The sequence below is a fragment of the Syngnathus leptorhynchus genome, chromosome 7 (genome assembly GCF_054491065.1).
Source record: "Syngnathus leptorhynchus isolate UIUO chromosome 7, UIUO_Slep, whole genome shotgun sequence".
Classification (NCBI taxonomy): domain Eukaryota; kingdom Metazoa; phylum Chordata; class Actinopteri; order Syngnathiformes; family Syngnathidae; genus Syngnathus; species Syngnathus leptorhynchus.
The window spans coordinates 11,562,712-11,579,556 of record NC_141201.1 but is presented as its reverse complement, the minus strand read 5'-3'; the positions used below and the strand labels follow the sequence as shown (position 1 = coordinate 11,579,556).

General features: G+C 40.6%; 2 protein-coding genes across 7 annotated transcripts in view; both read left to right on the top strand.

The window, feature by feature from the left end:
* The window catches only part of gria4a (glutamate receptor, ionotropic, AMPA 4a), a 74,123-nt gene extending 70,186 nt beyond the window's left edge, over positions 1 to 3,937 (top strand). The window contains exon 18 of the mRNA XM_085916410.1: positions 738 to 3,937. Within this exon, the coding sequence (XP_085772536.1) occupies positions 738 to 902 (165 nt within the window). The 3' untranslated portion in view covers positions 903 to 3,937. The remainder of the gene's footprint in view (positions 1 to 737) is intronic.
* A 1,585-nt stretch (positions 3,938 to 5,522) lies between these two features.
* aasdhppt (aminoadipate-semialdehyde dehydrogenase-phosphopantetheinyl transferase) lies at positions 5,523 to 16,191 on the top strand. Of its 6 annotated transcripts, none has more exons than XM_085915826.1 (9): positions 5,523 to 5,564; positions 5,761 to 5,951; positions 6,026 to 6,139; positions 6,932 to 7,061; positions 7,370 to 7,491; positions 8,055 to 8,216; positions 9,176 to 9,229; positions 9,338 to 9,489; positions 10,698 to 12,984. In XM_085915826.1, the coding sequence occupies exons 2-9, from the start codon at positions 5,787 to 5,789 to the stop codon at positions 10,915 to 10,917; spliced, it is 1,119 nt and encodes a 372-aa protein (XP_085771952.1). In that variant the 5' UTR covers positions 5,523 to 5,564; positions 5,761 to 5,786; the 3' UTR covers positions 10,918 to 12,984. The 6 variants fall into 6 exon arrangements, with proteins under 6 accessions (XP_085771952.1, XP_085771958.1, XP_085771951.1 ...); XM_085915831.1 differs by having other exon boundaries at positions 5,541 to 5,564; positions 5,779 to 5,951; XM_085915830.1 differs by having other exon boundaries at positions 5,550 to 5,571; positions 5,779 to 5,951.
* The last annotated feature ends 654 nt before the right edge of the window (positions 16,192 to 16,845 follow it).

Sequence of the window (16,845 nt, the reverse complement as noted above, 5' to 3'; positions counted from 1 at the left end):
AAAGTGGCATTATGGGGGGAAAAAAAATCGGTTTGTAGCATTTTTCCGACGAGTTATTCAAACACCTTTGCAAACACATCCAAACGTATTGACCAGTCAAACATTTTAATTCCACTGTGGCAATTCCATACATCGGTGAAATGCAGGTACCACGGGGTACTATTTTTAGTATTTGGCAAGCCAAGGCTCCAAAGCAAGCCAACTACAGTATAGAGATGACATAAAACTCTGTTGGCGGGTGCATGATCAAATTCAGCTTGTTTGGGCTTCTTTATTATATTTCAGTGTCCGTAGCAGTCCATTATGTGACCTCAGTGTCCTCACAAATAAAATGTGTCTTCTTACTGAGCCGACAGCCACATATGAAGAAGTGACTCTTATTCTCCTTCTTTCATTTTGTTAGCATTTCTCCTGAGTGATCTGTTCAATGCAGCATCGTTTTTGCACTGATCTACTTCTAGCAAATAGAAAACCAACTCTGACACACTTGATGAGAGTGAGGCCTGATAGAGTTGAGTCGAAGCAACCTGATGTGACTGCACTTTCCCAACTTTATACTTGGGAGCATATTTGTGTGGGTTCTAATTCATATGTGTGAAGACTTGTGCATGATTACATCAAATGCATGCGTGTGTGTTTTGAAAGAAATGGGTGCAATTATAGAACAATTTTTATGTACAGATGGTATTTTTCCACACATAATTTGACAAACCTTTTTCCTGCTCTTCCTTATTTAGCTGTCTTTTTCCGAAGCCATGCGGAACAAGGCCCGTCTGTCCATCACAGGAAGTGTGGGGGAGAACGGCCGCGTTCTAACGCCAGACTGCCCTAAAGCAGTGCACACTGGCCACGCCACCCTCCGACACCCCGGCCTTGCAGTGGTCTCCACCGGACTGCCCTGAAAACCAAAAAAGATCCGCTGTGCCTTAGTGACACACCAACATGCAGACTCACATTGAAGGATCACATCAATATTCATCACTTTATCCTCAAATGCCATACATTTTTACATCTTTTCCGCTGCCTCTGACTTATTTGACAGAAGAAAGTGGAATGAATGGGAAACAATGTTGTGAACATTGCTATAGTTGGCTGCAGCATTTTTTTTAAATTAGTTTTGAAGGATTCATCCAAAAGAGTGATACTTAAAACGCTGAGATGTAAGGACCATCATGATGAAGAAAAAACTATCTTCTTCATTGGACAGTCTCGGCCAATAAGCGGCACCCCTCAACAACGCCTTACAAAGACAAACATTTATGTTGATCATATTGTCACGGCTGTCGTCATCTCGCCTGCAAAGTGCCAGGTGGATCATCTTGAAAGACCACAAAACTGTAAGCCTGAGTTTTGGGGACAATGCAGACTTTGCCATGGAAATTCAAATATGGAAGACAAAGCTTTGTTATTTTTCATGCAGAATGAATTCTTGTTTCATGCAGCAAGGCAGACAGCCACTATGGAACAGACAAAACCTCCATTTTGCTGTTTGTGTGGCATAAGATGGCCCCTAGAATACAAACCTCAATTCCAATGAAGTTGGGACAATGTGTAAAATGTAAACAAAAACAGAATAGACTGATTTCTACATCCTTTTTAAACCAGTAGATTCAAATGAATACACCACATGCAGGAGCTGTGTTATGTTAAAATAAATGTTGTTTTTTTTGTTTGTTTATTTGTTTGGGTTTTTTTTTTTTTCAAATATTCAGTATTTTGTGAGAATAATTGGGGAAAAACAACTAATGTTGATGAACATTTGAAAATTGGAAATCTTGTCTTCATATATTTAAATTTTTGTTGAAGATTGTCTTGCTATTATATTCTGCGCAATGTCCCGACATCACTGGAATTAGTGTTTGTAAATATGGGTTTGTAACACATCAATAGTCTTTCACCAATAGCTTAACAACCTAGAAATATGAAGAAGAAAAAAACTAAGCATTATTGAGGGTTCAGATGTATGTACAGATGTGGAAAGAAAAACTAAAAATGGCAAATGAGCTTACAAGACTCAAGAGTGGGACCTTATGGACTTTTGCAAATGACCAAAGCAATTAAGAAATTTGATCCACAAACTTTAAATATAGTTGTCAATTTATGACCATATTCTGTTGTGAACACTCAATCGCAAGTGGCTTAGAGACAGTAGTAGACTGTGACGACCAAAGGTCGACAATCTTCTAGAAAGAAGCTTAGCAGCCAGTGGAACCATGTATGTCCAGTTCAGTGGCGACACTCTTCAGCTACACGCTATTATTGCTACTGTTGAGTAATTTAACAAAACATTTCACATACCAGTACCTCGTGTTACATTCAAATCATTGTTTCCCCCTTCCTCTGTACTTTATGCCACCTTTTTAAAACAAGTTTCAGGATGCTAAAAATCATCCCTTATGTGTGGTCACAGAGCAACGCATCCTCCAAAAACAGAGAAAGCCTATATTTGGTCTGCATTGAAGATTATGGCACATTTGGACTTGCGGGGCCTTGAAATGCAGAATGCAGAGCCAGAAAACCAAGTGCAAGGGAAACAATGAAAACTCTGGTAAATCAGTGGTATGGTTGTGAATGGACTACCTGTGGAGTGCATATGTATTAAGAATACCCTCGAAAGTCAAGCCAGTTAAATAAAAAAAGAAATACTCTTTGCACATTTGCAAACAACTGAGTGTCCCAATGTAGTCGCCTATTAGCTGCAAATCATCCATTCATAATGTGAAAGCTTTGATTAATCTGAACCATATCAACATGTAGTCTAAATCTTTTTCTCTCGGGTAATAAAAAGGCAGTATAAGGCGTTATGAAAGCATCATATCAGAAAGCTTGCTTTTTAAAATTCTTGTAAATAATGTGTAGCAAAAGTCACACTGTCTGTTTTTTAAACATGTTAGATAATTCATTGCAATAATGAGTACAAACTAAAATCGCCACTACTTGTAATTAGAATCAAATTGTTTTGATAAATCTACATATTATATATGTAAATATATAGTTATACAAAAACAAAAGACTATCTATATATAAAATATGTCTATAGAGATCTATTGAAAATATGGATCCAATTGTCAGAGGCCATGGTATACACTCTGTTACATGGCTTTTTTTTTTTTTTTTTGATAACTGGACAATAATAATATGCCACAGTCTTTGTGTGTCTCACTGAACACTGAAAGTCCATCTGGCATCTCCACCTACACACAGAGATGCACACAAACATACAGATACAAAAACACACAAAGTCGATCGCCTGAGGACAGCGAAATGGGTTCTGAGGATTTTATCTGTTAGTTTCTTGTGGCTCTGCATTGTTGTCGTATGTTTTTACTTCAAAACGAGAGGTTGGTCACAGGTCCACTAAGCTCCACACATCAACAGTGGAACCAATGAGAGCACTGAAAGAATGAATAATGGTGACAAGCGTACAGTGTTTGGGGCACACAAACATACAGATACAAAAACACACAAAGTCGATCGCCTGAGCACAGCGAAATGGGTTGTGAGGATTTTATCTGTTAGTTTCTTGTGGCTCTGCATTGTTGTCGTATGTTTTTACTTCAAAATGAGAGGTTGGTCACAGGTCCACTAAGCTCCACACTTCAACAGTGGAACCAATGAGAGCACTGAAAGAATGAATAATTGTGACAAGTGTGCAGTGTTTGGGGCTTGGAGCGTTTGTGTTGATCAAATGTTGCCTCGGAGCGAGGTCAGCTGCAAATGTGAAGCCTAGGCAAGCTCACACTGAAGGATTTATTGGCTGTGGATGTATTGATCTAAATTTACCCGAAAGGCATTGGCCGATGTTTACCTGCTGATGTGATGTAAACATGTATTAAAGTTGATTTCATAGATTGGCATGGCACATTCATGCTCACTGAAATAATAGTGTGACAAATCTGAAAAATATAAATGGTTCAAGTTTATTTTGTAATGAAGATCTGGGTTTTGCTGCCTCAAAGAGGAAATAAAGGTTTATCCCATATTGATTTCAGTTTCTGGACAGAAACTATTGCAATATCGGCACCATGCACAGGCTTTTTTTTTTTTTGCATCCTTGATTGAGATATGACTGTTAGCAAATAGAGATTGGCATTACACTAAAATTCAATGAATGTTGAGAATTCTCTCTCACTGTTCTGATCTCTTGAATCCATGATTAGATGTTAGTGTCCAAAAGAATAATAATGTTCAATTGTGGCCCTTCACTTTAAGACACCACTACTCTATTCACAAATCCACACACACAACACCTTTGAAAAAAGTGACAAATAACTTCAATTAGCACAAAATAAGGGAATACACGTGAAGTCCAAGTTCCTACTCCCTCTGTCTATCATACAATTAATTTGTATTCATTTAAAAACAGGCTTTCATATAGTTAAATTGGATGTCACAGTGTAGCAATCCTGCATCAAATATGTGAGAGCAGAATTTAGTGAGGCACAGATGAAAATGATTTAAACTTTGGGGTTGCAAACATTTTCAGCTTGGAATTGTACTGTATGTATACGAGAAAGAGAATTTTACAATATATATTCTACATACTGATACTAGATCAATAAAATAATTCATTTCATGCTTCAACCACGAAAAAGGTATTTGCTGGGCTGACCATATGTCAGCATGGCAGTTAGTTTTGTCGTTATTTTTTTTCTAGTCAACGTTGATTCTCAACATTCTGTGTGTGTTTTTTTTTTTTTTTTTTTTTTTCCTGCTGCATACAGTCAGCCTGCGGGACACATTCACACAACACAGAAGGGATGTTACTAAATTCAGTAGCTTGACATTTGAAACAAAACAGCTTCCACTGTACCAGATTTTTTGTACATAACATTTTGGAGCACCACAAGAAAAGTCGAATGGGAGGGAAACCAAATAAAAAAAAAAATGCTGTACCTATTATTGTACATGTTTCAGTCGATCTAGCGTCAGAATAGACGGGTTTTAATTAGCTAGCGCCATCTGCCGGTTACTACCAAGTAGCTAAATAAATGTATAATTGAAACCCTTTTCCCTTTTTCCCCTCATCTAGCCATGCATCATTTGCTGATAAAATCTTGAATACAATGCTTCGTGACCTCAAAATCGGCACTTAAATCTGATGACTTTGACGATTCCTTTGAAGGCAACATTCACAGAATGTTATCTTGTAAAAAAATCTCAAAGCCTTAAAAGATTGCGTGCAGATCGATCTTATTCAATGGAGTGACCAAATACCCTTTAAAATCCTGGCCTTGATAAAGAGGGATTGTGTTTAATCGTTTCCGCTTTAACAGCTGAAATGACTCTTTCAGTTAGCATTTATTTTCTTTTAAAGGTTTAGCATACTAAAACAGCGTGATGTTTTTTTTTCGTAAGGAAACAATTAGAAATGACCCTTTCAATCACGACAATGCTGTAACCATGGCATTTTATAAAACTGACTTTATTATTTACTACATTTTATACTAACAAGTGAATGCATCATTGAGGTGCGCACTTACGGTCGTTCCTATTATTGGTCAATGTGCTCAACGCCTCTTGTGACATCATCAGCTCTCTCTTCCGGGGTGTATGTGGTAAAGGTAAAATGTAAACAAAGTGCCTACTACTTGTTTTCACAATACAACGGTTTCGATCATGGATGAATAGATGCTATTGAAACGCGAGTTTTCCTTCGCTGTAGAATGTCGGCAATATATTTATTATTAGTCACAGAATGCACATACAACACTCTCCAGCGTGCAATGCTAATGTGAGCAACCCGACAACTTTTGACAGCCACAACTTCTGGTTAAGGAGCCCAAATGTCAGAGGCTGGCGAGCAGATGGGTTCTGTTCGCTGGGCTTTTCGCTACGCGTCGTGGACTCCTGACCGGGCTGAGTGGCTGTTCGCTGCACGCTGTATTCAACCGGAAGAGAAAGACCGAATAGGAAAGTTTGTATTTGCTAAAGATGCCAAATCAGCCATGGTGAGCGTAAACGTATTGGCTATGCACTATTTGCACTGAGGGTCACTTGTCAAATAAACACGTTCTTTTGCCAGGCTGGCAGATTGCTGCTGAGGAGGTTCGTGTGTGAAAGCATGCACATTCCCTGGACACATATCCGCTTGAAACGGTCACCGAGGGGGAAGCCTTATCTGGTTGCACCGCTACAAGTTCGTGATTGATTACTTTAATCCATCCATCCATTTTCTATACCGCTTTGTCCCTACGGGGGTCGCGGGCATGCTGGAGCCTATCCCAGGGGTCATCGGGTAGTAGGCGGGGGACACCCTGAACCGGTTGCCAGCCAATCGCAGGCCACACAGAGACGAACAACCATCCGCATTCGCACTCACACCTAGGGACAATTTAGTCTTCCATCGGCCTACCAAGCATGTTTTGGGGATGTGGGAGGAAACCGGATTGCCCGGAGGAAACCCACGCAGGCTCAGAGAGAACATGCAAACTCCACATAGGGAGGGTCGGAGGTGGAATCGAACCCGCGCCCTCCTAACTGTGAGGCCGACGTGCTAACCAGTGCATCTGATTACTTTAATACTACTGTCAATTTGGCGCAATGAAAAAAAAGTCATATCAACTTGCATAGTACTTGTAACTTGCGAGAATAAAAAATGCCTAATTGTCAAATGATAACCACTGAAAATATATATCTTACCTGTTTGTTTCTTTCAGGTTAGACAAAGAAATGTTAAGCGCCAGAAGCTCGTAGTATTTAGATTCGAATAACACATTTGCCACAACTTATCTTCATAGCCAGCACCATCATTTATTATATAAATGACCTGGCCTTTCTGTTTGTTATACAACTTGAATGTGGTCCTTTCTTAGTGCTTATGTCTTCCCAGTCCTGCTCTTAATTGTCCACATGTAAATATGAATGACAAGATTTGTTTGTTGTCATCATAATTAGAGACAGCGTTGATGTTCTTTTTTCATTTGTCTAGGTCAGCTCAGATTTGGGAGTGGGGCCTCAGACCTGGAACTTTAACATCTCCCACCAGGGTGACTATGCGGTGCTTGCTGCTGAGAAGGGGATGCAAGTTGGTGTTGACATCATGAAGACATCCATGCCTGGTAAGCCAACAGTCAAATTTGACATAATTGGACGTCTGCTCTCAAAGCTTTCCAGAACTCTGCACAAATTACAATGGATGAGCATTATTACAGTGTGTGTAGTAGCTTGTGCCGCTGGGTGACGCTGTTGTACCATCGAGGAGGGGGGAAAAAAAACAGGGCAAATCTTTGCATGTGAGTGGTAGAGCTAGAGTGCAGTAATGATGTTTGTCTACCTCATCTCATTTGATACAACACACATCTCACTCCATTTTTGTCCTCCCCTCCCTGTCGTTTTGGTTCCATCCTTCTTTCCCTCTTCTCTTCAGGTAGCAGCACTGTTCCCGAGTTCTTCCGCATCATGACTCGTCAATTCACGCCGTACGAGTGGCGCGTCATCCGGTCAGCCGGCTCCGAGCGGCATCAGCTCGCAATGTTCTACCGCCACTGGGTAACCATGGCAACCGTACAACCTTGTTGTCACATTGCATCGCTGCTACCTCCTGCAGGGGGTGTTCCGTGTGTGTGTTTGTGAGAGCAAAGCATAGCGCTGCTACTTTTGCCTCCCGCTCCTTTATTCCCACACACACACACATACGGAACAGCAATGGTAAGCAAAGCTGTGAGATTGAAAGGGTGGCACAGTGACGTCAAGCTCTGATGTCATCATCACACCTTTGACTAATGTCAGAGCTCAGTGGTTGCCATGGCAACTGGCCCTGTAATTCTGTTGTGGCTCATTGGCTATTGAACAGGGTTGCACACACATAGAGCCATATTTACAGAAACAGTCAATCTTCGCTGTTTTGTTATCCATTGTATACATCTGCATATTACACCATAAATTATTGTCATCGGTTTATTCTATTTCAATTTACACTGCTGGAATAATTTGTGTTTGTTGGAGCACCCACATGCAAGCATGGCAAGAAGAAATGCCATAGTGATGGAATGTACACATTTAGCAATAATCAGTTTTCAGTGAGGTGACTGGGTTTGTTGTTTCCGCTCAAGGCCCTGAAGGAGAGTTTCATCAAGGCCATCGGCACAGGACTGGGCTTCAATCTGCAAAGGTTGGAGTTTCATCTGTCCCCTGAAGCTCTCACACAAGCCCATGTGCTCTGTCAGACCAGAATGCACCTGGATGAAGAGGATGAGGAGAACTGGTTGTTTGAAGTGAGTATGTGCCCATATGTAGGAGGAGCTTCTATTACGTAAGAACTGGACGAAGTCTGACATTGTAGTTATAAAAGTCTTGAGTTGTTGATATATAAGACTAAAATTTTAAATCCCTTCAGTGTACAGGTGAGCTGGATTTAATTTCATTCTATTTCAGATTAGAGTCAAAGTACATGGTGGACTCAATTACATGTAGTGCAACGTTTGAGATGAAGGAGTGCAAAGTTGAAACATCACACCTGCACCTCAGTGGGTTTCCTAACGGAAGGGTCCACTGTGCGAATCCCAGGTGGTCTCACTCTGCTGAAATGAACAGCAAGATCCGAGGGGATGAGAGGTCCTTGATCAAAGCGGAGAAAAACGTCCGTTTCGATTGTTCTTTGCTCATCTTGTTTTGTATTCCATGTCCTCATACTCGCGTTCTTCTCTCATCATCTGCCCTCACCTCCCTTTGATGCCTTCCAATATTGCATTCTCTGATGTTATCTTTAGCCCTCTTCTCACCCTTCGCCTACACGCACACAGGCGGAAGAATTAGCATGTGACCGCTAAAAGGTTACGAGCAGTCTAAAAAGAGCAGCTTGTCTCTTTCTTCACGTCTTTTCCCTCGAGAGGTACCCGAGGCCTAATGCAGTTCTAGTGTCAAGGTTTACTGGCAAGGAGATGTAACGGCTCACTCGTGGTGTGTCCCTTTTTTCAACCATTTGGCAAATGATTTTTTTTTTTTCATTTTGTTTTTGTTTCTTGGCTTGACCAGCAAAGAGTTTTAGAATGGGACTGCTCACATTTATTTCAGACTGTCAAGGTCAGTGCGAGAAAGGTACGGTTAAATGCGACACGCAGCATTTAGGTCGCCCTTTGATTTTTTTTGTTTAGGCAGCCAGTTACATCAACAATATTTTGAATAAATTATCTTCACGTCTCATGCAATTTTTATGGCGTTTGTGTGCGTGCAGGAGAGTTTACTTGATGCCGATCACCATGTTGCTGTAGCATTGGGACACAATGCAGTAAGTATTCCGCATTGCCTCTGTCTTGTTTAAAAATGATTCAGTAAGCAGCCAGCAGTTGCCAAATTGTAACCTCTGCTCATTCAATTGTGCTCACCTAACCTTCAGAATTGTACCTCATCTCTTCCTCCGACCACTGCTTTCACACTGTTGACGTTCACTGACCTCATTGCATCGGCCTCGCCTCTGACAGAAGAAGACCCCGCCTACTGGGAAAGCTTCAGAGTGAAGCCCGAAGCACCCTTGAGACAGAGAGACAGGTGATCTCCGACATTCAGAGCATGAAGTGGTCACATTTGAGCATTTACAGTGTTCCTGGACTGTTCACCAATAGAGACAAAAATACACACTGAAATTCACACGCAGGTATTTGAGTATCCAGTTGGCTAAACTGTTTTAATTCTGCTTTATACCATAATTTATGCTCGTATATAAGTGAAATGTGATTTACGTAATGCTAATATGCTCTTCAAAAAATGTTCATAACATGGACATTTTTTTTAATTAAGCACACCCCAGACACTTCATTAAAGGCACCAAACTTGTGCCTGCTTGAACGCCTTCGGAACATTTTTAATTATTCATGGTAGTACGGAGTACAGTACGCACTGCCATGTTCAAGAATCTACTTTGAGATTATTTTATCTCTATGAAGTGTCAAGTGTCCTTGAAGAAGCAATGGAGGATCATGGTCCATTCTGCCCATTAAGGGACACATGTGGTCAGCTCAGCAACAATATTATTATGATTATATCTTGTATCTTCCCTTATAAAAGAAAAGCAAGCATACACATGATTACAGATAAATAAAGAGAACTTAGTCAATGTACATTGTTTTGATAGCGTCAATAAACCGCACAATCGTTTGTACTGCACCCACTTCACACTTATGACCCAAAAACACAAGTTTCTTGGAGCCTTTTGAAACAACATTGCAAAAACGTGGTACATCATGGCGTGCGTAAAACAAAAGCATGCACACAACTTGAAGTGGTGACTTATTAAGTGACCTGATGAATTACTCTGTCGAGGGCTATGAAGTAGATAAAGAGTTACTGGAGAGCAAACAAGGAAATGCTAAGCAGCTTCTGAGATGTTCTCAAAGCTTGAAAGTAATAAATAATGCTTGATTAAGATCGTAAGGCTTGTTCCTGCTCCCCTTTTCCATAGGAATACTAAAAACACTTTCAAGTCCTCACAATGGTTACAAGATCCAATACAAAAGTTATACAAACCCCAATTAGAATAAATTTGTCATGTCCATCCATCTTCTGCACCGCTTTGTCCCCACGGGGGTCGCGGGTGTGCTGGAGCCTATCCCAGCCGTCATCGGGCAGTAGGCGGGGGACACCCTGAACTAGTTGCCAGCCAATCGCAGGGCTTGAATTTGGGATGTGTAAAATGTAAATAAAAACAGGATGCAATGAGTTGCAAATCTTTAGTCTACTCTTTTTTTCTCCATGTTCAGACAATCTTTTAGGTCAGAGGCTGTATTCAAATGGGGATTACAGCCATGGCTCAGAAATCATTCAAGTCTGCAGACGGAGATGATTGTTCCTATTTATACACGAGTAGCTAAGTATGCAAATGCAGTCCTCTTTACTGCCGTGAAAGACACAGAGTTTGAAAACACACACACACACACACACACACAATTGAAGTCATCGCCTCCAGCTGGCCTGAATTAGTTTGCCTCTTGGCCATTTTAAATCTTGCAGTGGGGTCAGGTTGGAGTCACACTTGAGAGAGAGCATATTTAGTAGCCTTGGGTTTACAAGGCTTATCAGACTAGAGGAATCTTTTTTTTTTTTTGATAGCAGGAGTTAATCAGAGAGGGGTAAATATTCCACCCTAGGCCTGCATGGGGTCTTTGCACAACTGTCATTATGCCTTCAAATATTGATATAATAACAGAACAAAATATTTGATTCTGCTTTAAATGTTGTACTTATTTGTATATTACGGAGCAGGGTGACATGCGAGGATGAAGTCTATTTTGAAACATGCAGGAGGTTTGTTTTTGCATGAAAGAAGAAGATAAGAAAAAAACAAGAAACAACATTTGCTTTTCCAATCCCTGATAAGATAAAAACATACACTGCATGATACAAACCTTGGCCCTTTTTTTTTTTTTTTTTTCCCCATGTGAAACTGGGGCATCTACATCCAGCCAGCTGCACTAATGCAAAAGAAAAAAAATTATGAGTGTGTGACAGAGACCATGTGTGCACACATTTGTGTGCGCATGTGCACCGAGGTAATCCAGTGCTGCCGGCAGAGGCAGAATGATCAGAAAGACAGGATGAAGGAATAATGTGGGAAAGGGCAAAAACGGAGAGTCACATCGAAACCAAATACGTTGAGGATTAGACACAATAAAGGAGGAAATATGAGTACGATAAATAAAACAAAATTCAGACCACGTGCAGAATTATATATACAAATAGGTTAATGAAATGGAACATTGAAATTGATCTCAACAAGAGAGCAAGCAAGAGGGTAGGAACGTGAAAAGCAAGGCGGTTTCTCCTTTCACCGCTCGTCTGAGACCTGCGTCAGTCCTCTTAATCAAAGTCACTGCTAGACATTCAAATGGTTGATTAGTGAAGAAACACATCGTCAATGGTCACAGCTGCACAGCATCCATTCACCTTAAAACACACAAGCATCCAGCTTTGTCCTGAAACTTCATCTTATGGAAGCACAATGATGATGATGACAATAAGATGGCTACGTACCCTATTTTTTTTCATGTTGAATTTAAAAAAAAGAAGCCTTGGGATTGTCCCAGTTAATTAACCAAGAGCTTGAAGGGGACAAACATTTTACATTCTGCGAAAGTCAAACACTGCACCTAATTAAAAAAACAAAAGAAAACTGTCATACTCTATCTTGTGGAGTTTTAATTGAAATTTTTGAAGTGTAAGAGACACACAAACACCTGCCCCTCTCGCACGAACACCGATACACACTGATTCATTATTAAAAAGCTATCCATCACTGCGCACATGCAGTGCATACACGCTCATTGATTTGTTTGGACCAAATGAATGTCCTGCGGGAGCTAATGCAACACCACAGTGAGTGAAGCATTCACTTAGGAAAGATGAGATCTTCTAACTTCATTTTGGTGAGGATGTGAAAGATGGACCCTTTAGCTTTTGGAGGGCAGGGGTAAGTGATGTTACAAAAAGGGAGATATGATAATGATAAGAATCTGAAATTTCACTCTGTAACATTAATGGACAAATGGTAAGAGTTTTGTCTCTGAATGTCATCAAAGTGTTTGAAACATTGAACTCAAAGTTTGGCTACACTGAGAAGGTTCTACACAAGGAATGTGACTTACCATCATGGGAAATATTTGCGTTTGACGTTGTCTATGGAAAGTTTTGTAATTGGAAGCAAATTTTCTCACTGCTTCAATGACATGTTTCCATCTACGTGTCAGACCAGCGGTTATCAAAACATAGACTACGTTCTCTCCAATCAGGCAAAAGCTTGTGCTGTAGAGAAACTTTCTACAGCCTGCAAACACACAAAACACATTCCTTGCTTGACTTGCCGCTAAAGGTTGAAAAATTATCAAAACATCAATACGTTCCCATCACTTTCTTCTGAGGCGGGTGGTTAGATACACACATGCACAATTGTAATAATAGACTCACACACACACACACAAACACACATAAGCAAAGTGCTGTTAGCTTGTTTTTGCAGCTGAAAGAAGAAGACCAATAGAGCAAGTTCACAAAAGTCAGAAGTCAAACAGGCCAGGGGAATGTTTACTGCTCGAGCGTATTTAAATTTCAAGTTTACAATCTTGTGCAGCATGAAAGTGCGTGTGTGTGTGTGTGTGTGTGTGTGTGTGTGTGTGTGTGTGTGTGTGTGTGTGTGTGTGTGTGTGTGTGTGTGTGTGTGTGTGTGTGTGTGTGTGTGTGTGTGTGTGTGTGTGTGTGTGTGTCGCTGTGTACAAAGATGATTTTGTGCAAAGGGAGCGATAAAGAGGAGGGAACCAGAATAGATAGAAGGGTAAAACATTCCAATCCTCTATTTTCCATCCATCCATTTTGCGTAACATTTATCCTCCCTCATCGAGGTCACGGCGGGTGAGTTACAGTCTATCCCTTCTGACTTTGGTCAAAAGCTGGTGTACGCTCTTGACTGTTTTACTGCTCTCATTTCCCCACTTTAATCATTGCACTTCATAATTCAAGACCAAATCTTGGTCTATGAAGTAGTTTTGAAATGCTGGACTTAGGTTTCCCTGATGGAGAGAGCTACTTGTTTCTTGACACCCTTGGATCCCGAATACTGTGACATCGCCCTGGGAGATTTTTGCGAATTAAGTTTTATGACGTTGGGAAATGACTGCCGAACAATACATGTCATTCACACCCTGTGCTCAAACAAGAAAATACTAAAGGGCATGTACAAACACATCACATGCACACTGTTTGCGCTAATAATAGATTCATCTGATAATTAATCTAAAATGATTAGATTCTAAAGCAATAGGAGTCGAAATGAGTAACTAATGGGAGCGTTGTAACGAAGTTAAAGGATGTTCCAGGAAGTGCAAAGGCACATGCACATGCAGAGTTTCCTTTTCAGATGCTTGTACACGGAGCCTTGAAGGAGCCACGTTTGCCGCTGTTAACATTTACATCCAAGTGAGAGACAAGTCAAAAGATCTCAAACATATCTCTCACAAAATAAAACCGCCATTTGTCACTCAGGAGAGTTTGTAAAGCCAAATCAAATGTAGCGGTGATGTTTGTAGTAATGTGTTTTGTCGGAGACTACTCAGGATTTTGCCATGGGAGACCTCGAAGAAAAAAAAGACAACAAACAAAGCATCATTTTAACAGTTATTAAGATGACTGAAAGCCAACTTTACATTCAGACAAAAAAACAAAACAAAAAAGATAAAGGAAGATGTTTTCCAAGAGCAATGTCAAAAATCCCGCAAAGGGCATCCTACTCACCCAGCCTCGCAAGGTCTCCTCCACAATCTTTTAATTTGCATGGATCAACTCTAATCCCCAATCCTGCTCATCTCTTTTCCACCCAGGCAACCCTGATGGAAAATATCAGTGCCATGGAGGACATGTGGATTATCGCTCTTCTGACACCAACTCGTCCGCACTTGCACTTTGAGGCAACGTGGGACTCAACCATACATGGAGAAATTAAGTCAACAACCCAAAAAATGCTGAGAGAAAAGTGATCAACGTACCTGCTGAGGCGAGGCGTCGGCTTGGAGGGGACAAATGAAATGGAGTGTGCTGGCTGAGTGATGGCAGTGATGTATTAGAGGGCGACTGATTTATTGAAGAGCGATGAATGAGACGTGGATGTGTACATGCGTGTGCTGACACAACCTGCTAGCTTAAGATATATGATAGCGACATCACTGCAATGCTGTCAAGTATAAGAGAGATGGTGTATCATTCATTCATTCATTCATTCAAGGCTGACAAACACATCGCAAGGAGGAGGCACCCACCAAAAAAATATGATCGCAATGTGTTACATAAGGCAACATAATCACGATTAAGGCTCCCAGGAGCAAGTAGACACATTGACTTCCTCCACAATCTTAAATTGTGGTTCCAAATGCTTTCTAAATTTATCTGACTTTTTTTTTTTTTTTATTGTCTTGCTGGAGCCTAAGTCACATGGTACGATTTAAGTATGTTTTTGTGACCAAATATGGTTATCCCTCATGGATTGAACAACATCCAACTCCTCTTTATTTTTCATCATCCAAAGATATTTTGGACAGGCGGGTGAACTTGAACCGAGATTGTGGGCCAGGATCTTTCTCAGGTCTAACAATAGTAACCTTTGATCATTCAAATTCCCCACAGAAAGTCTTCCCAGATTAATGGAAACTTTGAAAGGATGAACATTTGATCTGTGGCTAAATATGACTTTTATAAGGACATGAATCTTAAAACAATGTCTCTTAACAATAAATAACAATGCAGTTGTATTTGACTTGTTTTTGTAGTCAACAAGAGCAATTCTTCGATGAACACACATCACACCCAGCGATCACAAAGCGTCTCCTCTCCGCATGCGGCCACAAGTAAAGACTGCATAATTCATGGCCATCCAGCACACACACACACACACACACACACACACACACACGTGCGCACCCCTCTCGCCAGACAGTCAAGATGTTTCTCCTGTCAGCGGTACCGTTATTCAGCCCTGCTTCATTTGGCTAATATGACAGGCACCGTGCGTAAATTGCATGACCTTTGTTTCCCTATTTATTGCCACCTTTGTTTGTGTGTGCGTGTGTGTGTTATTGTGTGTGTAATTACCATTAGCACATTAGAGCGTGCAATGTTATGCCACAACCCGTAGTCAGTGGCCTGTGCAGTCGAGACCATTCATGTAAAATATTCAAACCTCACATTGCCAATTAGTGTAATGGGGGACGTATTTGCATAAAAGGGTTGAGGGGGCATAAATAAAGGGATGCACGAAACAACTGTGCAAAGTTGAGGGATGAACAGCAATGACACACAAGGCTTCTGTTTTGAAATGTCTTGCTGTTGCCGTACAGCAAGGAGGCTTTGGGTTCAAATGCTGACTCTGGCCTCGTCTGGGTGGAGACAATGTTAAACATCATTTTAGCTTCATCACCTAGAAATAGCCAGCCATTTAATTTTCCTTGTCCTTATTTGCGTCATGGGTCGAACCAAGTGTGTTCAAGGTGATTTTGATTAAGAGGCGCCACTGGCTTCAAACATGAATTCTCTATCTGTTCAGTCAAGCTGATTGCAAAAAATGTAAGGTTTTATATGTACAGGTTATATTATTCATGCAAGGGGGGAACCAAGCAGCCTTTTTGTGTTCTTCTGGGAGAGGTTTTGTCTCCTCCAAGCCTGTGCTGTAAAAGCCAAATGCTGTTTGAATAGTAATAAAACAAAAGTAGAGCAATGCTGACTGTTATCTTGCACTCATAGTTCTACATGAACAACGAAGCTACACTGAACTCATGAAAGAGGTTCGTACTCATGCACACTTCCCTTTTCACCTCTACATTTGCATGTTACGTAACACATTCATTGTTACAATTATTTTTCAGTGGATGTCTGGATGGGTCAGCCCTAAACGTACAGAACAGCCTTCAGATGATATATTGAGATTAGAAGATTGTGGCACCTTTTGTAGGTTGAGTTCAACATAACAGCCGGAGTCATTTTGCTTCTTGTTAAACACACTTGGTGTTTTATTTACATATGTTAAGACAAGAAAATGTGCCCTTAATGTCAGTCATACAGCTTTTATGGAACTGTTTTCTGGTACACACATGGTTCATGTTCAGCCTTGGTCGTAATATTACTATAAAGTAAGACATCCAGAGATCCATCAACCAAACTGCAATGTTTCCCTGGATATCGTTGGGGCCTTGCAAAGCAAAATTTTAAAATCTGAGATGAGATCATCGTTTTAGTATTACAGTGAAATGGGATTGGGATCGAAAACACAACAAACAAAAATAGTCCATGTACATGATGTTGGCCAAGGTGAATACGATTATATTATGAAGCTATGAAAAATAATCAATGTTTTATTTCATTTTTGTCTGATAA